The sequence below is a fragment of the Podarcis filfolensis genome (assembly GCF_964270895.1).
Source record: "Podarcis filfolensis genome assembly, chromosome: 11".
Lineage (NCBI taxonomy): Eukaryota > Metazoa > Chordata > Lepidosauria > Squamata > Lacertidae > Podarcis > Podarcis filfolensis.
The window spans coordinates 61,485,726-61,510,027 of NC_139613.1; the positions used below are offsets into that span (position 1 = coordinate 61,485,726).

Here is a 24,302-nt window from a genome sequence, read left to right on the forward strand (position 1 = left end):
TGGATTTAGTAGAAAAACTGTGTGTCATCAGCATACCAATGTCACTGTGCCCCAAACCTCCTGAAGGGATCTCCCAGAGGCTTCATTGGCTAAATAGCGTGGGGGGTGGAGTTATGCTTTGCAGCACCCTGCCCCCCAGCTGCCCAAATGTAGACATGTAGTTCCCCAGGGCTATTCTCTGGAACCAGCCATGCAGGTAGGAGCAAAACTACAGTGGCTCCAACTCCCAAGCCATGGAGGTGGCAATGGCACCCAAAGTCCCCGAGAGATCCAACAGCAACAGTCGGATTGGCCTCTCCTTGAAGGAGGAGCAGGGCATGAACCCTGATGGGAATGAGTCCAGAGAATCTGCTTCCTCCAAAGTGCCTGAAGCGGAGCTGCCGCTGCTCTCCTGAGCCCCTTACCTTGTCCCCGAAGGAGATGTCAGAGACTGGGCAGAAGCTGCCAGACACCTCAGAGTCCAGCAAGGGCTTTTGCAGGAGCAAGCATAGAGGACAAGCCCACCTCGTGGCAATCCATAATGTGGATGGATTGCTCTTCTTGGAGGAGTTATCATGGACTCAGTTTGTTCATGTTTTCTTTGAAGACCTAACAGTGTCTGCATTTGGTGTGTCTGACCAAAGTTGACTCATACTTGCCTTTATTTTTAATAATATATATTTGCAGGGTGTGGGAGCGAGGGAAGGAAGCAAATGCCTCCAGACCCAACCAAAACACAAACTGAAAAACATTAATAAGGAAGGATAAGTTGTTTGCTTATTATTTTAAAAATTGCAAGGTGTTTCTTTGTTTCTCATACGTGGTTTCCAAATTGAAATTGCTGTGAAGGATGACAAAGAGTTGGAGTACCATTTTTAGGCATGGCTTGCTGGCTTCCTGTCTCTTAAAGTAATTAGGTCACAGGAAGATCCTTGGTCATCATGCCCTACTGACATAGAACTGCCGAGAATTTGCAGGTTAAGACAGCAGTCCTAAGCTCCTGGGGAGGCTGGCTGCCCTGGAATTTCCTTCCCGTCAGCAGAGGCAGAAGTCTGCTCCACCGCCACCAGCGCTCTGGCAGCACGGGAGGTGAAAAGGGGCATGTTGAGGGTGCGTTGAGGAAGCTCTGGAGCTAGTCGTAAAGCCCTTCTGTTCTCCCTACCACCACCACCCCATGGTCATAAAACTACCCCAACCCTGAGCCTGGCAGAGCTTAGGATGTGATGGCTCCTCCACTGTGGGATCTCCCACCGACCTGTATAGGATAGCGTTGCCCAGTTGTAGTACGAGATAATCACTTTGGGTATCTCTTAGTACTGTGTTGGAAATGAAATGCTATGGATCCGAGTGTGGATGAGAGAAGCTGTGGCCCTGTGGTAGAGGTCATATTTTTAATATCTGATACAAGTAGCTGCTCAGCAGCTTAAGATAGTGAGAGAGTGGGATACATCTCTTGGCATGACAATTTGGAACTCAGTGCAGAATAGGGCTGTCTGGCCTCTTGGCCAGGCAGAGCAGCTGTTTCATGTCTCTCAGTAGTATTTTAACTGGAGGTGCCATTGTTGCAGTTCAGGATTTTGATTCCTGCTACACTTTTTGCAGTGATAGTGCAATAATTTGTGAGATACCGAACTTATTTTGTTCACAGCACCTACTTACCTTAATGGAGCATCCTCAAAGTATTACTTGTGCTGAAATACTTAAATATATCGGATGACCTTCTAAGCCAGGTGTGGGGGAACCTTTGACCCTGCAGGTGTTACTGAACTACAGCTCCCAGCATCCTTGGCCGTTGGCCATGCTTGCTGGCGCTAATGGGAGTTGTAGCTGAGCAACATCTTGGGCAAGAGCCAAAAGTTCCCTGCACTTCTTCTAAGGAATCAAATGCTAGGATTTAAACAACCAGCCTTAGTTATCATAATTTGCTTCCTTTAACTGCTTTGTTTCTTCTTTCCCTTCCCACAGGTGAGCGACCGTTCCCTTGCACATGGCCCGATTGCCTTAAAAAGTTCTCCCGCTCTGATGAGTTGACGCGACACTACCGAACCCACACTGGGGAGAAGCAGTTCCGATGCCCACTCTGTGAGAAGCGGTTCATGAGGAGCGACCACCTGACAAAGCATGCGCGTCGCCACACTGAGTTCCACCCCAGCATGATCAAGCGATCTAAAAAGGCCAGCTCTGCCTCCTTTTGAATAACAGACTACAATGGGGGTGGGGGGTGGGGAGACAACCATTGTCGAGAAAGGCATAACTGATCAGCACAAATACGTCCGCCAGTGTACAGAAATATTCCCCTACTTGCATTTTTAAAGCACATGTAGCCGGAAGATTAACATTTTCATCCTCTCCACCCTGCTATGCTACCAACAACAGTCTTAAATCAGTCACTGCTGGGTGGGCGTTGGGGAGGGGGGATCAGCAGAAATAATGCAACTTTTCTTTTTGTAGTTTAAATAATTGACACTGGTGTATATATGTCTGACTGGTGGTTTGACCTGTGACACCACAGTAGTGATTCCAAGCTCTTTGTGATTGCTGTGTCATGGGCATGTTTTGTTGACTAATGTAATGCTGCTTGTATTTAAATGAAAACAAAAATGACAAAAAAAGTTTAGTACAACCACTTTCCAGCTCACTTAAGTATTTCTCAAGTAAAGGAAACAGAACAGAAACCCAACTCCATAGCACATGTTTTAGAAGAAGAGTCACTTCTCTCTGTGTGTGTCTCTCTCAGTGGTCCATCCTGTTCAAGACTGTTAAGAAAAAAACCATTACATCTGTTGCTCTTATTAGCTGATTGATGTACAAACAAGGAGGTGAAATTTATACTGAAGAAGAACTGTTCTGTATATCCAGGTTGTTGTTTTTTTTAAAAAAAAATGAGCTACACTTTTGATTATATGTTGCTCTTTTTTTGAGTGAAATCATGCATACAAACCAATGACTAAGCAAAAAGGAAAACAAGATATAAGCTTGTATCATGTGTTTCTGTGGCTCTGCTCTTCATTTGCCATTTGGGTATATTTGTGAAAAAGTCATTGTAGAGAATGTGGGAGAGGTATGAGACCAAGAGCAGTGCCCCCACTTCTAGCTGACTTTCATCTGAAAACGATGTACCGTACTGTACTCTATAAATACCACTAACAGTGCTTTATTCTGCTGCGTTTCATTGGAATGGATGCATAAGCAGCAGCTACCATCCTTATAAGCTACCACTTTTGTAAAGGTTTTTTCCTTATGTCTCCCTCTCTCTGAAAGGTGCATTCTCTTCATCCAGTTGCCAGATTCCTGTCAGCCAGTGGGAACTGTGTGCATTTCTGGAGGGAACAAAACTTTCTCCCTCTCCTTACACAACATTCTCTATGCTAACAGAGACAAGACAATGAAGACTTGTTGGGTTTTTTAAAACCACTTTCCAAGGGACTTCTACCTTTTCACAAATTGCAGCTGTTGTACAGAATATGAGAAGAAAACAAACAAACCAACAACAACAACGAGGTAATTGAACCTACCACACAGGGGCTATGTCAAAATATTTCTTAGGACATGAACTCTGCCACTATGTACCTTGTGATCTTACCCTGTGTGTTAGGCTTGATACATTGAATGATAATGGCAATACTTTGTCCGTTAATGCTAAGGCTTGCTCTTTGAAAACAGGAGTGAAAGCGTCCTTGGGAGAACCCCTTGCATCTAGCCAAGCCGCCATCTTCGTCAATGTTAAAGCATGAACTTTCCCTCCCCCATCTCTTGTAATGGTGGAGAATTATGTTTACAGACTTTCCCCGCTACCCAGAAACATTCTACTGGTTCTATATTCTTTACTCCTCCTTCGCAAGGAGAGAGAGGTGCAACTGTCCTATCTAGGGCCAGATTCATCCCTGACATAATCACCCTGCAGCCAGTGGAATTATACTGGGATCAATTTGCCCCATCTTTGTAAAGAATCTGTACATACAACTCTTGTAAAGTACACCTGCAATGGCAGAATCTTCTTGTTTCACCTGATAAAAAGCTAGCTTCCTAGAAAAAAATAAAAATAAACAAACATCTCAGAGAGTAGAGTATTCTACAATCGTCCGTGGCTTCCAGCACTTAGAACTCAGTATGCATCTAGCATTTTTAACCTGTGTGGTTCATTATAAAAAAAAAACAAACCTCTTGTCTATGCGAAGAGAATGGCTTCTAAGTAAAGGTGTTAGGGGCACTTGAACAATCTATGGGATTTCAAAAGCAAAAAGGGATGAGTTTTCTTCAGTGAAGACATGTCAGGAAACCAAGCACACTTTCTACCTCCGTTTCAGCTTTTTGAAACGTTTTATTTTACGATAAACCAAAATTAATTTCTGGTGTCCAAAATAAATCATAGGGATGTTTGTTCTTCCTTATAAAAACAGGTAGCCTGGCTATTTCTATCGCTCTAGTGTAAAAAGTATTCTGCTTTTCCAGTACTGTTAATGCTGCCTTGTTTGATGGGGGTGAGGATCATGCGCTAGGCCAGCCACTCACAACATGGGATTATTCCAGCCAACCTCCCCTTCTATCCAAGACCAGTTCTCAAGAGCCTCTGCTCTCGGTTAGTCCTACTCCTTCAGCAATCACTAGAACTGTCTACTGTTGCTCTGAGGTAGGACAAATGCAGTATTAGCGAAATAGAGCCTGGATGCTGAATGCTGTTATTTCACCTTGACTGTAAAGCCACAGGCACATGAACATCCCCTCCTTGACAAATGATCAGGTCGCTTAGGCACATGAGAAACTGTCGTGTGGCTGCACAGTGATTAGGGCACTTGCCTCTTTTTCTGACAGGTGTGGGTTCATTTCCTTGATCTCACACTACATAGCCCACCAGGAAGATTATAGTCTGGACCCTTGAGTTGGCAAGTCTGTGGTGGCTGAGCATTGGCCTGCATTCGGCTAAGTAGTCCTGCCAGCAGAAGCCCACCCCAGGACTTCCCTGCTCCCCCTGTGGGCCCTGCATTGGTTCAGGGGAGCCCCCCGAGAAGCTGGCAGGCAGGTGCAAGAGGCAGGTAGGCTTGTGCAGATGGAGCTTAGCTCTGTGCTGAATTCCTCCCAGTGTGCTCACCACATTGCTCCTATGTGTAGGTTACAGAAATGGCATTGCCTTAACCACATCAGCCGAGCAGGTTCTAATGATGCATCTGCTGTGCCCTAAAATGTAATTCCGCACAGCTTTTAGGCATAATATGTTTTAAAACAAAACCAACATGTGAATTATGTTCTTTCTTAAAAAAAACATTCTTGGGTGCTAAGCCTACCATGGAATGTATAATCTTAAATTTAGGTTTCTTCTCTTAATAGATCTTCCATCTATATTTTTAAAAATTGTGAAGCCCTTCATTGTCACTGCAGTGACGTATGCATGACCATGCTGCTTATTGGTGGCAGCTGTCAGTGTGGCCACCAGTTTGTGATGGGTTGGTTGTCTGACTTGCAGGTGAAGGGTTTTGTCACCACAGCATCTGCACTTAAGTGTGTTGAGCAGCAACAAGCAACATTTCAGTTTTTGCTAACAGACAACCCAGTCACCACAAAGAGCCACCGTGGCTGCACGGAGGGGGAGCAGTTGCCACCCCCACATCAAGCAGGGCCATAATTTGTACCAGTCCTTGGACCACAGATGGACGTGGGAATGCTTCCTGTGTTACTTTGAGCAGATATGGGTGTGCATGAGAAGGTCTTAAAAGGGTGGATCCACATGTTTTAGAGTGGAGGATTCTGCTTCTTTGCCATGATTCAAGAGAAAAAGATAATTTGCAAGGATTTCTCTTTAACCCCCATACCGCTTTCTTTCCTCCCCAAGCCACATGGGGGAAACTAGGGTGTGGTGGCTTAGAGGGGAAATCAGTGGGCAGGGTTAGGGACCTGCTGTCCTGTTTCTTCCTTGCAAATTATTCCTTCTCCCACTTGCTGCAGAGAAGCAGTAATGAGAGTTTCTGGCCCTGTGATTGCTGACAAGCGTATGTAGACCCAAATATGCATGAGAAAGGTTTGTGAGAAAGGTAACTGAACCTGCTCATGCCCCAGAAAAGGCCCACACATGGCAAGCCTCGGAAGCAGAGGCCTGCTTCTTCAGCTGTGGTTCTCAACACACTTGAAAGCGAGTTTCACTGAAGTCCAGGGGACTTGATTCCAATTGAATATGCTTCGCATTGGGGTGCAAGTCTTGCTTCTTAGGAGTCTTCCAAAAGTAACCTCAGAAGCTACCCAAAGTTTATTAACCACTAACAAAATTAAATGAAAAATAGGAAAAGTTTGTCTCTCTCGGTGTAAAAGCAAGCAGTAAATTTCATGGTCAAACTTGACAATGCAGTAAAATCAGTTATTATTGGTTCTTAACAAAAGGGAGTTTAGGAAGAGACTTTTGCAGCTGTTGAGAAGAACAAAAGATCAAGTTTTCTGGGAACATCATTTGCCACGTTACTCTGGAAATTCTTGGGAGTGCTGACGTGAAGATGGCTCCTCTCCTCACTTCAGAAAGACCATTCTAGAGAAGCCATGGCTTTAAAACTATAGCTATACAACATCTTTTGTGAACAATTTTGATGACTTATATGCAGGTCTCTTTTCTGTTTGCTGATGGACTTAGCCCAGTATGCACCAAACCGGACATACTCTTCAAATGCTGTTTTACTACAGATTAACAATCTGTAACACTGTAAAATACCAACCTTTACAAGTTTAATCCATTTTATTTTTGTACAGTATTCGTATCCTTTCTAAGTTATTTTCCTGTCCTGTTTTTGTAAATCACATGAAATTGTAAAAAAGAAAAAAGTAGTCATAGGTGTTTTTGTACATATGTATATATAAATTGTCCAATAATAAAAAATAAAATAAATAAAAACAAACATGTTACTTGGAATGATTTGCATCCATGAATGACTGCACAGAATTTAGTGTCCGCTTTATGACTGAGTGGGGATTTGAACCCTGATCTCCCTGTAGTGGTTAGTCCAGTACCAACCACTACACCACACTGCCTCTCAACTGCCTAGGCAAAAAATTAACCTGCCCCCTGAAGCCCAACAGTAGCAAGGGTGCCGTGGAAGTCTTTGTGGGGAGGCCATGCCACAAACGGGGCCCCACCACTGAAAAGGAATGCCCTTTCTCCAGCTGCTGATCCACCTCTCCTCTGAAGGCTCCAAGTCATAGAGGACTTTAAAGGTGCAGCCAAGATGGCCCCCTCCCCCCAGCCCCAGCCCCAGCCAGCATAACTAGTGGTTAGGAAGGATGAACATTGTGGTCCAAAACACCTGAAGGGAACCACCTTGGCTTCCCCTCAGGCTTTGAATTGTGCTTGGAAACCTGCAGGGCACCTGGCTGGCCATGTAAGCATCACAAAAAATGGACATAGATTTGCATATGCGGATTGATATGTATAGATGCAAATTTAGATATTATTGCTACAATTTAAATAGAAATACATTGTGTTACCAGGGTGTGTCATTTTAGGGGGTGAAACTTAAATTTTGCAAATTTCTTCAGTGAAGGGTCTTAAAAATATGTTTTTGGGTGTGAGGAATTCAAATCTATTATTTTTGTGATAGGACAACATTTATTTTGGTAAGTCTATGTCTGATGAAGAAGCACATAAACTGCTTTAGGAAAACCAAAGAATTTAATTTTGCCTTAAGAAAATGTCAGCTAATGCTAAATACCACTACACAATATTAATGCTATATAAAATAAAATATGCAATTTTGCACACATTTTACTTAACCAGCAAAACTAATTTATATTAATTTAACTAAAATATCTTTTGAGTTCCCAAGTCATGTTGCAACTTTTTACCACCCCTTGTTTTTGGAATTTGAAAGCTGAAAAATTCTGCACAATGTCTCATGCTCACAGGGGAGGTGGTCTGGTGAGCCTGGCGCCTGCTCTGTCTGTTTCCCCTATATTTCGCTGATGGGCACCTTCAAGGCCACGGCTGCCCTTTGGACTGCACCAGACACTCCTTCAAACTGTCCTCTGACAGTGCTTCAAAGAGAGGGTTAGAATAGAAGAATAGAATGTCATAGAATCATAGAGTTGGAAGAGACCACAAGGGCCATCGAGTCCAACCCCCGGCCAAGCAGGAAACACCATCAGAGCACTCCTGACATATGGTTATCAAGCCTCTGCTTAAAGACCTCCAAAGAGGGAGACTCCACCACACTCCTTGGCAGCAAATTCCACTGTCAAACAGCTCTTACTGTCAGGAAGTTCTTCCTAATGTTTAGGTGGAATCTTCTTTCTTGTAGTTTGGAACCATTGCTCCGTGTCCGCTTCTCTGGAGCAGCAGAAAACAACCTTTCTCCCTCCTCTATGTGACATCCTTTTATATATTTGAACATGGCTATCATATCACCCCTTAACCTCCTCTTCTGCAGGCTAAACATGCCCAGCTCCCTTAGCCGTTCCTCATAAGGCATCGTTTCCAGGCCTTTTTTGACCATTTTGGTTGCCCTCCTCTGGACACGTTCCAGTGTGTCAGTGTCCTTCTTGAACTGTGGTGCCCAGAACTGGACACAGTACTCCAGGTGAGGTCTGACCAGAGCAGAATACAGTGGCACTATTACTTCCCTTGATCTAGATGCTATACTCCTATTGATGCAGCCCAGAATTGCATTGGCTTTTTTAGCTGCCGCGTCACACTGTTGGCTCATGTCAAGTTTGTGGTCAACCAAGACTCCTAGATCCTTTTCACATGTAGTGCTCTCAAGCCAGGTGTCACCCATCTTGTATTTGTGCCTCTCATTTTTTTTGCCCAAGTGCAATACTTTACATTTCTCCCTGTTAAAATTCATCTTGTTTGTTTTGGCCCAGTTCTCTAATCTGTCAAGGTCGTTTTGAAGTGTGATCCTGTCCTCTGGGGTGTTAGCCACCCCTCCCAGTTTGGTGTCATCTGCAAATTTGATCAGGATGCCCTTGAGTCCATCATCCAAGTCGTTGATAAAGATGTTGAATAAGACCGGGCCCAAGACAGAACCCTGTGGCACCCCACTAGTCACTCTTCTCCAGGATGAAGAGGAACCATTGATGAGCACCCTTTGGTCAGTCAGCCAGTTACAAATCCACTGAGTGGTAGCATAGTCAAGACCGCATTTTACCAGCTTCTTTACAAGAATATCATGGGGCACCTTGTCAAATGCCTTGCTGAAATCAAGGTAGGCTACATCCACTGCGTTCCCTTCATCTACCAGGCTTGTAATTCTGTCAAAAAATGAGATCAGGTTAGTCTGACATGACTTATTTTTCAGAAATCCATGCTGACTATTGGTGATCACAGCATTCCTTTCTAGGTTATCACAGACTGTTTGCTTAATGATCTGCTCCAGAATCTTCCCTGGTATTGATGTCAGTCTGACTGGGAGGTAATTATTTGGGTCCTCTCTTTTCCCCTTTTTGAAAATAGGGACAACATTTGCCCTCCTCCAGTCTGCCGGGACTTCGCCTGTTCTCCAGGAATTCTCAAAGATGACTGCCAGTGGTCCTTGTTAAGTAGGATTAGTGGCTCTGCAAACACTAGGAAAGTTGTTTCAGGAGAGATGGTTATGAGATATTTTCCTGACTAGTTGCAGTCAGTATCCAAGCAGCCACATTTTGCACCAGCAGAAGATTCTGGTTCTTAACAGTCTTCAAATGAAGGCTGCAGGGAACACCTTGAAATTATGGCCATGTCTATTTTGCTAGGCCATGGACAACTGGCCAGGCTGCCTTTGCCCAGGAGAGGCTGCAGCTGGTCCATCAGTCTCAGCTGCTGGATTGTCCTACAACTCAAGCTGCAGATACCATCCTTTCAGAAAAGACAACCCCATCTAGATGCTATTACCACTTTGAAGCTGAATGGGTTGAAAGAGGCAATCACCATTGCTTTGTGCTGGTTGAAATGGTCTTTGTCTTTTTCTTGCCATTTGGTCTAACAAAACGGGTGATTATATACAAAGATGAGCCCTTCACTCTGTCTGGATTAATGGGTTTTTATTTTGGCAGGATGGTGAGCAATCTTGCAAATCGGCAGTCGTTGTTTGTATATAGCAAGGCTGAGTACGCACCAAACATTTAAAGCACATCCCATCCTTTTTAAGGGTGCTGGGAATTGTAGTGCTGTGAGGGGTAAACTACACTTCCCAGGATTCTTTGGAGGGAAAATTTGCCTTAAACATATAGTGTGTACATCATTCACAACTACTTCAGTCTCGCAAAAACACCCAACGGCAAAATTTAAGCCCATTCATCAGGCAACCTGGGTGAGAACTATACCTATAAAATTTGTATGTGGTTATATTGAAATTAAATGGAAATTAAAGGTTCACTTCTAATTTGACATAAAGAGATTAGACGACCAAATACAAATGAATGCAAGCTTTTGAAGAGAAGGGGGGGGGGACACTCTATGCAAACTTGAGCATCAGGTTGTTGGCTAGACAATTCCTTAAAGTGACTTCCAATCAACAAAGTTCAGTTTATCTGCTTAATGATGCATATATTTTTTTACTAACTGTTAAAAAACTTCCCTTAGGAATAATTTTTCATTGACTTAATTTTTCACTCCTGGGTCAAGTTAGGGTTCTTGTTTTCTCTTAATCAAATTATGCTCAGTACTAACACAAGAAGAGGAGAATCAGATATAAACTGCTGTGACAAGAACTTGAGGGGTGGGGAACCGATGGCCCTTCAGATGTCAGAGGACTACAGCTCCCCTAACCATTGGACCTGCTGGTTGAAGCCGATGGGAGTTGGGAGTTCAACAGGATCAGGAGGAGCAGAGGTTTCCCACCCCCATTTTATAGCAGAGTTTCCGGCTTCCTATCCATGGAAGTTACTGGTTGATAGAGGCTGTGAAGAACATGTTGCTTCACTACTGAGGTAACACAACATGGGATGCAACTTTTGTGCTGTACTTCTCAAATTGAGTTATTACATGTAGTAGTCATGATGAAAGGCATGCAGCCAGCCTGGTGCAGGAATAAATGGCTTAAAGCAGGCAAACCCTCTCAACGGGCAAAAGGAGTCCTCCTTCATGCAGCATATTCTGTAGCTGAACTATGCAATTTGCTCCCACAAGACGTACTGATAACCACGGACTTGAATGGCGTTAAAAGAGGATGGTTGTTTTCCATTCACTGTCATCCAGCCTGCATCTCAGTACCAGTTGCTGGGATTCACAAGGACAGAGATTTGCTCTTGCGCTCAGGCCCTGCTCTCCCGCAGGCATCTGATTGGCCACAGTGAGAACAGGAGGCTGGACCAGGGGAGCCACTGGCCTCATCCAGCAGGCTCTTGCGTCCCAATGATTCTAACGTGTTTAACACCTTGGACGAATAGATTTACCGCTCAATCTTACACAAGTATGTTTAGAAATAAGTCCCATTGAGTTCAATTGAGCATTCTGACATAATCAAAAGGTATAAAGTACCCATCAAGTGTATGACGTTTATGAAATGCAGGCAACCAATAGGTTTACAATGATTAAAGAAAAGCCGCAGACCTACTGCACCTCTTCTATTTCATGACCTTTAAGCTCTTGGGTACCCTTGTGAATGTATGTGTCATACGCATCAGTCAACTGCAGATAACACTTCACATATTTGACAAGCTGGTGTCTAAAAGTAGGTCTATGAAAGTAAATTCTACAGTAAGTATGTTTGTCTTTAATATGCCAGAAGACTCTCGGGGCACTTCTGGCTAGAGACAAATATTTCATTCTGAAAAACACGTATTTAATTCATTATTAAACCATTTTTCCATGTGTGTTTGCAACCATTTGGCTATGTTTGTTTGTTTGTTTGTTTGTTTGTTTGAAAGGTCTGGTTTGCTTGAAGTTTAAAATACAACTTTTGGTCCAAATCGGAGCCAAATTATTTAGGGAATGGTTCATACATCATGTTAATTATCTAATTATTACAACATTAACTGGTGATTTGCAAGTGTGAATCACAGATCAAGCAAGTGTGAACAAGCATCACAGATCAGGCAGAGTATTTTTCCAGCCCCTGCCCCCACCACCACCTTAGATGCCATGGAGTTAACTTGCATGTTCAGCTGCAAGTACTGTAATCAGGGAGGAGGGGTCAAGTTATGAACACAGAATGCGTAAACCAACCTTAAAGGTTAGCAGATAACAGTGAACTTTATATATATATTAAGATTAGATATTTGAAAGGGTTGAGCACGTGTTTAATTTGTAATGCATTGAAAGTTTGAAATAACTAAAACTGAAGAAGCATTTGAAGGTCAACTTCTCCAAAATGACAAAGGCTTAAACCTAGAAGGTGCATATGCTGGCAGGTGTCTAAGATCCACAGCTGCTCAACTGTGGCGAAGTTACATCTAGTGGCACAGAAGAACATTGCTAATGTTGCCCCTTCAAAAGCACCTTGTTGACCCATCAGAAAGAACAAGATGCTTTCCATAGCTTCTGAAGAAGCGCTCATCTTCACAGCCCACCCTGCTCAGCGCCTCCATCTGTCCTGGGCTGTGTTGTGTTTCCAACCGTCTTGCCTCATCTCGGACATCAAGGAGGACCATCAGGGAACATGGAGCTGTAGCTGGACACTTCCCCTAGATGAAACAGGTTTATGCACTGAATGTTTACATCACCGGAAATAAGGAAGATACCTTAGCAGGTGTCCTAGCAGGATATTTTTGGATTTATTTTTGTCTGCCTATGTCAGGGCAAGTCAGAATGCAAACCACCACCCACCTCGGCAGAGTTGTTAGGCACAGAAGAAATGTTTGCTTTTGCAGGCATGCTGCTGAAGGAAGAGAGACCACAAGATACAACTAATGAATAAAGCTGGGCACTGTGGGAGCGTCTGTTAATTTATTTGCTACTATAATGCCAGCACAGGGACGCAGGTGGCGCTGTGGGTTAAACCACAGAGCCTAGGACTTGCTGATCAGAAGGTTGGCGGTTCGAATCCCCGCGACGGGGTGAGCTCCTGTTGCTCGGTCCCTGCTCCTGCCAACCTAGCAGTTCAAAAGCACGTCAAAGTGCAAGTAGATAAATAGGTACCGCTCTGGCGGGAAGGTAAAAGGCGTTTCCGTGCGCTGCTCTGGTTCGCCAGAAGCGGCTTAGTCATGCTGGCCACATGACCCGGAAGCTGTACACCAGCTCCCTCGGCCAATAAAGCGAGATGAGCGCCACAACCCCACCCAGAGTCGGCCACGACTGGACCTAATGGTCAGGGGTCCCTTTACCTTTACCTATAATGCCAGCATCCTCAAAAACACAGTGCTAAAATAAGCTGTACTTTAGTTAACTGTAAGTTACTGGCAAAACTTGAACATTCCTCATTGCCTTATACCTGCTGCATTGCCTAAATGTCCGTGATAAAATAACCATTTGCATATTTTGTATAAGGTTTCACCAGAATTGCTTATTTAAAGTAATGAAAAGCTGTTCTGCTCCCTTTCCTTCCCCAGTGTTCCTTGGCAGACCTCAATGTTTGTTTGTTTAAGAATTTGTTGCTGTGCCTTCTCTCTTTAGAAACCAGGAGGCTTACCCATACAGACAGTCGTGGAACCTAACAATAAATATAATCCTTGCAATAAATGCAGAAGGAGCAAGCATCTGAACTCGTAGCAGCTAGAAAATCAGCAGCAACCACCATTCACAACAACTTGAGGTCAGCAGTCTATCTACCTCACCGTTGTCATCTTCAGACTGATCTTCTGCTTACTCAGAAGTAAGTTCCACAGCAGTCAGTCGGGAGTGCTCTTATGCAACACTGCATAGGGTTACAACCTAACTCTCTCCTCCAAAAACACCTCATGCTGTAAAAAAGCAAGAATCTTCTAAGGACGAAGTAGAATTTCACTTGGAAGTAAGTTACAGAGCTTTGGGGTAGACCTCAAAATGGCCTTTTATGAGATTTAACTTGGTTCACTGAATAATCCCTAAGTAGGGTCTCCCCCCATGATTTTAAAATGTAGAAGGGGGAAGGGCAGGGTGATGGGAAGGCTCCAAGAGGAACAAGGGATTTAGAGGCCAATGTGTCTTATCTTGAATTGGGCTGAGAAGCCAGTACAATTGCCACAGAACCAGTTAAAAATCTTAGCATCACCTAGTCCCCTGAGGTGAGCTGCAGAATCCGGTATTAGCTGAAATTACAGTGGTACCTTGGTTTTCAAACTTCATTCATTCTGAAGTCTGTTCTAAAACCAAAGCGTTCTAAAACCAAGGCGTGCTTTCCCATAGAAAGTAATACAAAATGGATTAATCTGTTCCAGACTTTTAAAAACAACCCCTAAAACAGCAATTTAACATGAATTTTACTATGTAATGAGACCATTGATCCATAAAATGAAAGCAAGAAACCAGGCTGCAATCTACTACCCAGTGTCAAAACTAGCAGTGATCTACCCATTGCCATTTGAGGGTCAGGCGGGAGGGGGGAGTTTAAGTGTGTGTTTGTGTGTGTGTGTGTAAACACTCAAACTGGAGGGGCGAGGAGCGCGCATGGAGAAGGAGGTGGCTAACTGGATGCAGGAGAGGGGAGTTTAAGTGGGAGGGAAGGAAAGGGAGGCAAAAGTTCTCTTCCCCTGCCCAAGCCAGCCCCCCCCTCTTTTTCTCCCCTGCATGTTTTCCACCATCTGCCCACACTCCCCATTCACCTGGGCTTCTGTCTCCTCTTTGGGCAACATTACAAAGCGGCAGCCCCAGGCTGTGCCCCCAGCCGCTCAGCCGGGTGGCTTGGAGCCTGCGTGCAGTGCAAGCTTGTGAATGCAGCGCCTGCACTGGCCCGCCTGGATCTCGCTTGGGGTCGGGCTTGGGATGGGGGAGGGAAGGCGAGGGGGCGGGAAGGTCAACCTGCCCAGCATAGTTCCCCCACCACACGCTCCCCCCCAAACACCGTCTCTCTGCGCGCTGGGGAAAAGTCGCCCACTTCCAAGTCTCCCTACTTCGGAGTCACTTACATTCCGAGGAGCCGCCCAACTCCACTTTGCACTGCGGAAAGAGGCGCTTCCCAGCAGAGGAAAGGGAAGGGAAGGAAGTGCGGCAGCCACTACTGGGGCCACGGCGCACGCTCAAAATGGAAGTGTGCACTCAAATTGGAGCATGTTTGGCTTCCAAAAAAAGTTCCAAAACCGGAACACTCATTTCTGGGTTTGAAGTGTTTGGGTTCCAAGTAGTTCAAGAACTAAGGTGTTCAAAAACCAAGGTACCACTGTAAAACAAGCTCTTTCCAAACGTGGGAAGCCCCCGCCCCCCCCACTGCACCCACTTCCTCCTGCTGCTTGCTCTTCCCTGGCTGGCACTGCAGAAACGCAGATAGAAGAAAGCCTTCAATATAAAGCGCAGACTTTTTTCTCTCACTTTCCACAGCAGCAATGAGGGTGGGAAAGCTTTCTTTTATTTGATGCAAAAGTACATATTAATGCAGAGATGTTTGTTGGCTTGATCTGCAACAGGAAACTGACTACCTATTTGCACACTTGTTAATGTCTATATACAATTTACAAGTTTTGAATTCAATACAGGTTATGATGAAACAGACTTTGGACTGAAACTACAGTTGCTTGAGCTTCAAGCAGCAGATGTGACAAGTCTGAGCTTCTTTTGTTTTGCACTCCAAGAGTAAAGGTTTGTTGGGGGGGAAATAGTGTGACTGCAAAACACCAAGTCCCAAGCACATTCCTCCCAATAAACTCTGCTCCCCAAATACAAAAGCCTTTGTCCCCATCCTTCCTGACCACTGACCATTTTGGCGGGGGCTCTTTAGCACATGCGTTGCCAGCCTTCTTTGACCAGTGGGCACCAGCCACAAAATGTTTGTAATGGGGGTGTGGGAGAATGTTATTTATTCTAAACAGAAAGTTAACTCAGTCTCTGCACTAGGATCAAAAATTGAAGACAGCCAGCTGACCTCTGATATGCAATTCTGCGGTGGCAGCAGCAATAACAAGAACAACAGTAACAACAACAATACTAACAAAAACAACACATTATTTATGCCCCGCCCATTTGGCTGGATTTCCCCAGGCACTCTGGGCAGCTCTCAACAGAACACCAGTAACAATAATAAAACAACAATAACAACAAACATAAAAACTTCCCTCAACAGGGCTGCCTTCAAATGTCTTCTAAAAGTCAGAGAGTTGTTTATTTCCTTGACATCTGATAGGAGGGCATTCCACAGGGCGGGCGCCACCACCGAGAAGGCCCTCTGCCTGGTTCCCAGTAACTTCGCTTCTCGCAGTGAAGGAACTGCCAGAAGGCCCTCGGCGCTGGACCTCAGAGTCCGGGCTGAACTTACTATCTCTCCATCTCCAATGCCTGTTTCTTCTTTTCTCCTGGCTGTTTCATGCAGGCACCCTTCATCCATATTACTATTCTGCATGCTACACAGCTTACCAAGGGACTTCTGGACTGTGGGGTAACAGTGTGGCTCAAAACTATTTTGAGAAGGAACACAAACATCCCACTCAAATATAAAGTGGAAGATGTATTCCCCCTTCTCAAGCACTTCTTATCACCTGCATGGTGAAACAGCCACACAGCAGTTCATTACTGTGTATTATAGTGGCCTCTGGTGGTGCATGTGATGATCTGGAGCTTGTTTTTTCTGTAAGGCATACCATTTGGTTAGGATTTTGGTCTCAGCAGTAGCTTTTCCCCAAAGACGAGCTCTGTAGTTGCATGATGAAAGAACACTGTTGCAAAGCTCTGTTGCAAAGGTACACACTGCGCTTTGCAACGACTCATACTGTATACATACTACTAACAAGTGTTTTTGAGGCTTCCAAGTTAAGGGAAGTGATGAAAGCAACAGCTAATGTTGCCCATAGTACCAATGTTGACAGAAGAATTCTCAAAATCAGGACAGTGGAGAAAAGCATGGCCTCCCCTACTCAAAGGTCACTGTTTGGTTTTTGCCATAGAAATCAAAGTACTTTGAAGAGCTATACCTGCAGCATCAGGAGGGGGAAAAGAACAACCTCCCCCTTTCCTATCAACACATTAATCTTTTTAGTTTTGTTAGTTTTATAAGTTTGCCGAGCTGCAGAAAAACATAGTTAGCAAAGTAAGGCACATTGGCAGTCTCTATGTAAACGAAACATTGGGCATAACTGTGGTTCCAGCATCTCTGTTTTTAAGTAGAGGGGGTATAAATAATAATTAAAAAATTATTATTATTATTATTATTATTATTATATTTACTTGTACACCACCCATCTGGCCGGGCCTCCTCAGTCACTCTGGGCAGGCTCCAACAGGATATTAAAAATAGGATAAAACAGCAAACATTAAAAAACTTCCCTAAACAGGGCTGCCTTCAGATGTCTTCTGAAAGTCAGGTACAGTACTCGTTTATTTCCTTGACATCTGATGGAAGGGCATTCCACAGAGCAGGCACCACCACCGAGAAGGCCCTCTGCCTGGTTCCCTGTAACCTCACTTCTTTCAGCGAGGGAACCGCCAGAAAGCGAGGGAACCGCCAGAAGGCCCTCAGAGTTGGACCTCTGTGTCTGGGCTGAACGATGTGGGTATAACCTTCAGGTATACTGGGCCAAGGCCGTTTAGGGCTTTAAAGGTCAGCAACAACACTTTGAATTGTGCTTGGAAACATACTGGGAGCCAATGTAGGTGTTTCAGAACCAGTGTTATATGGTCTCGGCTGCCACTCCGTCACCAGTCCAGCTGTCACATTCTGGATTAATTGCAGTTTCCGGGTCACCTTCAAAAGTAGCCCCACATAGAGCGCATTGCAGTAGTCCAAGCGAGAGATAACCAGAGCATGCACCACTCTGGCGAGACAGTCTGCGGGCAGGTAGGGTCTCAGCCTGCATACCAGATGGAGCTGGTAGACAGCTGCCCTGGACACAGAATTGACCTGCACCTCCATGGACAGCTGGGAGCCCAAAATGACTCCTAGGCTGCACACCTGGTCCTTCAGGGGCACAGTTACCCCATTCAGGACCAGGGAGTCCCACACACCTGCCCACCCCGTCCCCCAAGAACAGTATTTCTGCCTTGTCAGGATTCAACTGCAATCTGTTAGCCACCATCCATCCTCCAACAGCCTCCAGACACTCACACAGGACCTTCACCACCCTCACTGGTTCTTATTTGAAAGAGAGGTAGAGCTGGGTATCATCCGCATACTGATGAACACCCAGCCCAAACCCCCTGATGATCTCTCCCAGCGGCTGCATGTAGATGTTGAAAAGCATGGGGGAGAGAACAAAACCCTGAGGCACCCCACAAGTGAGAGCCCAGGGGTCCGAACACCACTTTCTGGACACGGCAGAAGGAGCAGAACCACTATATAACAGTGTCCCCAGCTCCCAGCCCCTCAAAACGGTCCAGAATGATGTTATGGTCGATGGTATCAAAGGCCACTGAGAGATCCAGCAAAATATGGGTTGTCGTCATTCTTGTTTGTGTAGTGGGATTAAAAACAACAGTACCCAAAAAAAGTGAGAAACATGCCAAAGTAGTAGTGGAAAGTTGTGCTACAAAATGCCAACTAGGCTTTGGACAACTTGGAGATGAGAGAGAGAGAGAGAGAGAGAGAGAGAGAGAGAGAGAGAGAGAGAGAGAGAGAAAATGAATGAATTTTGGCAAATTATACAACAGCCCATTCCCCTCTCAAAACGTGGACATATTAAGATCAATCTGAACTTATCTAAGGCGTCTGCTGCTTTGGGTTTTCAATGGAGGAATGTTTCGCAATCATTCTCCCCAGTACTATTGAAACCTCAAATTTAAGCTCTATTTTTTCATGTATTGTGGAGGCTTTAAGAATGACTTTTTCAGGAATGCTCACACTTGAATATACCTGATAAAGAATCAACTGAATACACACATACAGAATAATTTGATGCCTGGATTTCAATCTTGAATTAATTTTCAAATATGACTGTATCCAATTTGGCTGACCCCCTCACATAAGGGTGGGGAGAACTTCTGGAAGGTGATTCCGCTGCCTTTTCCAGAGCCTAGCCAGGCTCTCAATTGAAGTTTGTTTTGTTGTTTCAAGTACCTTCCCGCCTACTAGAAATAATAACCCAAACTGAACTACATCTATTCGGGGGGGGGCATTAAGTGGTGATGTCAGGGGAGTAGGAGGACTTTGGATCCAAGCTATTTCCAAAGCCCTCCCCTGACATTCTCAGAACACCCCCTTCAGCCTGACTAACACTGGCAGGGCCAGCCCATCAGTGGGCACAGATTTTCATCTTGTGTCAGAAAGGGAACTCCAATATATCCTATGATCCCAGAGACAGCCTTCCAAGGATCACAGACTGGGAATGACAAACTTATTCCACCCTTTCCAGTTTTGTTTGTCTTGGACAAACTTTACATCTCATTTTCACAAAGACAAAATTAATGTCTGAGGAAATCTGCTGACCAAGATAATATCAAACAACTGAAAATGTTTCTCATCCCATTTTGAACATGAGTATCATGGTAGTTTTATTTGCATTTTTCTCATATTTAAAGAATCTAAATATTGAGTTGGGACGCGGGTGGCGCTGTGGGTAAAACCTCAGTGCCAAGGACTTGCCGATCACATGGTTGGCGGTTCGAATCCCCACGGCGGGGTGAGCTCCCGTCTTTCAGTCCCAGCTCCTGCCCACCTAGCAGTTCGAAAGCACCCCCAAGTGCAAGTAGATAAATAGGTACCGCTTTATAGCGGGAAGGTAAACGGTGTTTCCGTGTGCTGCGCTGGTGCTGGCTCGCCAGAGCAGCTTCGTCACGCTGGCCACGTGACCCGGAAGTGTCTCCGGACAGCGCTGGCCCCCGGCCTCTTAAGTGAGATGGGCGCACAACCCTAGAGTCGGACACGACTGGCCCGTACGGGCAGGGGTACCTTTACCTTTACCTTTAAATATTGAGTTAAGTTTCCTAGTTTAGTCATGCACAATGATTCAAGTAGCAAAGATGTAATGAATCGTTTCCAATATAAATTTATTATACAAAAAATAGTTTGGTAGCTTTTTTCCAGAAGATTTTTTTTTTTTACATAAAAAGGTTTACAGGGTTAAAATTTAAGCATATCCCATCTTTTAAGTATAGTTCATTGTACAAAATGAGAACCACCAATTAAACAAATAGTTTCTGATTAGACAAAGAAAAAAACCACACTGGATATTTTATATTCTTGGCAAGTGTCTGAAACCTCTCATCCTCTCCCACAGCACAATTAAATTAAGATAGTACCTTAGCAGCAATTGTGAAGTACTTTTATAGTTGAGCATCTTGCATTAATTCCATACATCTTTAAAAAGCTTGCATAGTCTCTTTTAGCTCAAAACCATGGGCAGTGAAAACAGTTATATTTTCCTGCTGAACAAATTTGGTGAAATCTTTACCAGTTCACCAAAAACTGCCAAAGCTATGTCTGAACATTTAAAAGACATATAAAAAGAATTTAAATACAGCAAACCTGCAAAGCTGTGAAAGACTACATGGGTGTTTCCCTCACAAATTCACTTCCAAAGCAGGCTGAAAGGTGGCCAATATTAAAAGTGCTTGCAGAGGACAATGACCTGTAAGGTAGAAGGAAGTATACACTATACTCATGTAAGTCTCTTCAAGCGAGTTGTGCATTTAAGTAAATAAATTAAATAAAAATAAATAAAAGTTATTTGGACTTTTCCAACTAATTTTGATCAAGTTTCAAAAGGCACCTGGAAGACCTTTATGAACAAAGAAATCGCAGCCGTCTCCTATGGAAGCACTTCAGGCTGAACTTGTTCGATTCTAGCATAGAAGATCCATTGTAGACCAACAGCACCGACATCCTCTGTGCATAAGTGAGGTTCTGCAGGAGCTGTCAACAAATAAAGAAAGAAGGCTCCATTACAAAGAGTCTGTCCATTGCCAATCACATTTGTTTCTTAGTCAATATACACCAGTACTTTCCACATCAGCCATAGTCCGTTTCTCAGGAACAAAATGCTATTTTACTTTCTCCTTTTTGGCACATATGCATTTTGGTAGTTATATATTAACGCTGCACTTTAACGTTTCAGACCTTAAAACATAATAATCACAATGGGTTGGAGCCAAAGGTTTCCTTTTTATCAAAAGAAGTCCTTTCATAGGCAAACTCCCTCTGCCAAAGGAAGAGAATCTCTGGATCCTAGTCCAGCATAATTAAATGCTTGCCAAAATGAAAATACTAACTTTCCCCCTTAATATTTGCAGGGTTAGGATCCCCCTCAGGAGGAAATTCCATGGGGCCAGCGCCAAAATTGGAGGACCTGCTTCAACCTCCTTTATTTGATATTATAAAGAGATGGAATTACATCAGAGCTGCCAACAAGTCTCAAAGAACAGAAGCATTCAAAGGGTTATGATGCTGCTTCGAGTATGAAAATCCCCAAGCATAAAGGATTTTATAAAACCATACCTATGCATTGGATTGCACTTGGGATGTCAATGAATAGACTGATTTAAAACAGGTTTTAGATGTTCTGGAAAATGTTCCCATCAATATTATGCATCATCAGGGGGTTTGGGCTGGGTGTTCATCAGTATGCGGATGATACCCAGCTCTACCTCTTTTTCAAATCAGAACCAGGGAAGTTATTGAAGGTCCTGTGTGAGTGTCTGGAGGCGATTGGAGGATGGATGGCGGCTAACAGATTGAGGTTGAACCCTGATAAGACAGAAGTACTGTTTTTGGGGGACAGGGGGCGGGCTGGTGTGGAGGACTCCCTGGTCCTGAATGGGGTAGCTGTGCCCCTGAATGACCAGGTGCGCAGCCTGGGAGTCATTTTGGACTCCCAGCTGTCCATGGAGGTGCAGGTCAATTCTGTGTCCAGGGCAGCTGTCTACCAGCTACATCTGGTACACAGGCTGAGACCCTCCCTGCCCGCAGACTGTCTTACCAGAGTGGTGCATGCTCTAGTTATCTCCCGCTTGAACTACTGCAATGTGCTCTATGTGGGGCTACTTTTGAAGGTGACCCAGAAACTGCAATTAATCCAGAATGTGGCAGCTAGACTAGTGACTGGGAGTGGCAGCCGAGACCATATAACACTGGTCCTGAAACACCTACATTGGTTCCCAGTATGTTTCCGAGCACAATTAAAAGTGTTGTTGCTGACCTTTAAAGCCCTAAACGGCCTTGGCCCAGTATACCTGAAGGTTATACCCACATCGTTCAGCCCAGACACAGAGGTCCAACTCTGAGGGCCTTCTGGTGGTTCCCTCACTGCAAGAAGTGAGGTTACAGGGAACCAGGCAGAGGGCCTTCTCGGTGGTGGTGCCTGCTCTGTGGAACGCCCTCCCATCAGATGTCAAGGAAATAAACAACTACCTGACTTTTAGAAGACATCTAAAGGCAGCCCTGTTTAGGAAGTTTTTAGTGTTTGATTCTATTTTTAATATTCAGTTGGAAGCCGCCCAGAGTGGCTGGGGAAACCCAGCCAGATGGGTGGGGTATAAATAATAAATTGTTGTTGTTGTTGTTTGAATAAAGAATTGTAAATAACGTAGAGTGATAGCCAACTAAGTCATACTCAGACGTACTTTAAGGCAACTGATTTTCATGGGTCTACTCAGAGTATCACTACTCTGTCACGCATAGCACCCACATAAGTACGCACCTTTGGTGTAATAAGGAAGTACTGAGAAGTGCTCGCTTTGCAAGCCGTTTCAACCACCACATCAAAGACTCTCCTTTCATTAACTGGGTCCATTCCCTGCAAAAGAAATAAACATGTTAACATTTTCTCTCCTGCTAATGAATACAATATACCCTTTCATGTGCTGGAATATGTACCTGATTTATTTCATCCACCACTCTGAAGGGGCATCTGTTGAGTTCCTGCAAAGCCATCAGGTACAGCATCGTCGAAACACTTCTCTCCCCTCCACTCTGATGGTGTGGAGTCAGTTCGTGAAGTTGGGTGCTACTGCGAAACTTGACTCTAATCCGAATCCCGTATTTGTCATATTCCTCCTGTCATAACAGGATAGCAGTGTAAGAGATCTGCAAGTTGGCACATAAGGTAAAGGTAGACCCCTGACCATTAGGTCCAGCCATGACCGACTCTGGGGTTGTGGCGCTCATCTCACTTCCAGGTCATGTGGCCAGCATGACTAAGCCGCTTCTGGCAAACCAGAGCAGCGCATGGAAACACTGTTCACCTTCCCGCCACCTACTTGCACTATGACGTGCTTTCGAACTGCTAGGTTGGCGGGAGCAAGGACCGAGCAACAGGAGCTCATCCCGTTGCGGGGATTCGAACCGCTGACCTTCTGATCGGCAAGTCCTAGGCTCTGTGGTTTAACCTACAGTGCCACCCATGTCCCTAAGTTGGCACATAGTCATGTACAATAAATCAAAGAGAGAAAATGCTGCTATCACATCAAATCAAAGCTTATTTGCTTTCATTTCCCATCTTCTTGGCACTCAGTGCCACACATTTATTCCTGTCTCCAGGAGGCAGAGAAATATGGTAGATGTAACTATGGTTTGTCATTCAGACAGCATACCAAACCACAATTAATACCAACCCCCCCCCTCAAACTAACTAAATCATGGACCGGAGTCTTGTTTCAGCTTTATCTAACAACCCAATCCCAATCCCAACTATGCTCCAGTACTAGCATGAAAAAACACAAGCACACTTGCAGCAGTGTCAAACTGAGCCTTAACACAATACTCCTGTTATGGAAGGGACTGCTTTTCCACTCAACAGGCAGGAAGGGGCACTTGCACAACATCTTTTCCAGACTATTTGGAAGCCAAAGGCTGTGCTCACACAGCAGCACAAACCAGCACTAACATTTTGTAATAGCAAATAGGCACTTCCCTTCTGCTCCCCAACTGCTAAATTGTGACTAGCAAAATACTTGCCAATTATGATACATGGAAGGTGGTGGATGCAGGGCTAACACACACACGGTTTGTGTCCATGTGTAATGCATTTCTATGTGGTTGCAGGGATTTCCATTAGTGAGACTCGGGCCAGAAGGCAGGCTTTACCTCCCCACAGGGGACTCCCAAAACACAGCACTTCACTTATCCCCATAGGAGTGCAAGCGAGAAAGGAAGACTATTGAGGTTAAACTGCCCCTGCTGTTTTCTGGTCTGAGTTGATGGTCTGATTTCTCCTTCTCAGTTGTATCCTACACAAGGTATCCTACATATGCTCAATCCAAACCAAGCATTGTCAATGTGTTTTCTGGGGCTGACTCCAAAGTGAGCATGTTCGGCCCCTTTCATCTAAATAAACCTACTCAAGGTCTCAATTCCTAGTGCAGAGCACTGGGAACTACTTTTTATGTATTTGGGGTGTTTAGATGCTTCAAACTGAAAACACTTAAATAAAACTTATAGAACTGC

General features: G+C 44.5%; 2 protein-coding genes and 1 long non-coding RNA gene across 11 annotated transcripts in view; 2 read left to right on the top strand and 1 right to left on the bottom strand.

Annotated features, from left to right (window-relative positions):
• Nucleotides 1-6,854, top strand: part of KLF9 (KLF transcription factor 9) — a 30,493-nt gene extending 23,639 nt beyond the window's left edge. The window contains exon 2 of the mRNA XM_083577163.1: nt 1,945-6,854. Within this exon, the coding sequence (XP_083433289.1) occupies nt 1,945-2,174 (230 nt within the window). The 3' untranslated portion in view covers nt 2,175-6,854. The remainder of the gene's footprint in view (nt 1-1,944) is intronic.
• Nucleotides 1-24,302, bottom strand: part of SMC5 (structural maintenance of chromosomes 5) — a 67,103-nt gene that overhangs the window by 4,877 nt on the left and 37,924 nt on the right. For 8 of the 9 annotated variants that reach the window (XM_083576598.1, XM_083576597.1, XM_083576603.1 and 5 more), the window contains 3 exons: nt 22,734-22,913; nt 22,558-22,653; nt 19,893-20,774 (listed from right to left, as the gene is read on the bottom strand). In XM_083576598.1, coding sequence (XP_083432724.1) covers nt 20,643-20,774; nt 22,558-22,653; nt 22,734-22,913 — 408 coding nt within the window. In that variant the 3' untranslated portion in view covers nt 19,893-20,642. Of the gene's footprint in view, nt 1-19,892; nt 20,775-22,557; nt 22,654-22,733; nt 22,914-24,302 lie in introns of those variants that run through there. The other variant, XR_014539770.1, reaches the window with a different exon arrangement.
• Nucleotides 3-572, top strand: LOC310745092. Its single transcript, XR_014539925.1, has 2 exons — nt 3-407; nt 442-572. It is a non-coding gene; the product is annotated as an uncharacterized lncRNA (long non-coding RNA).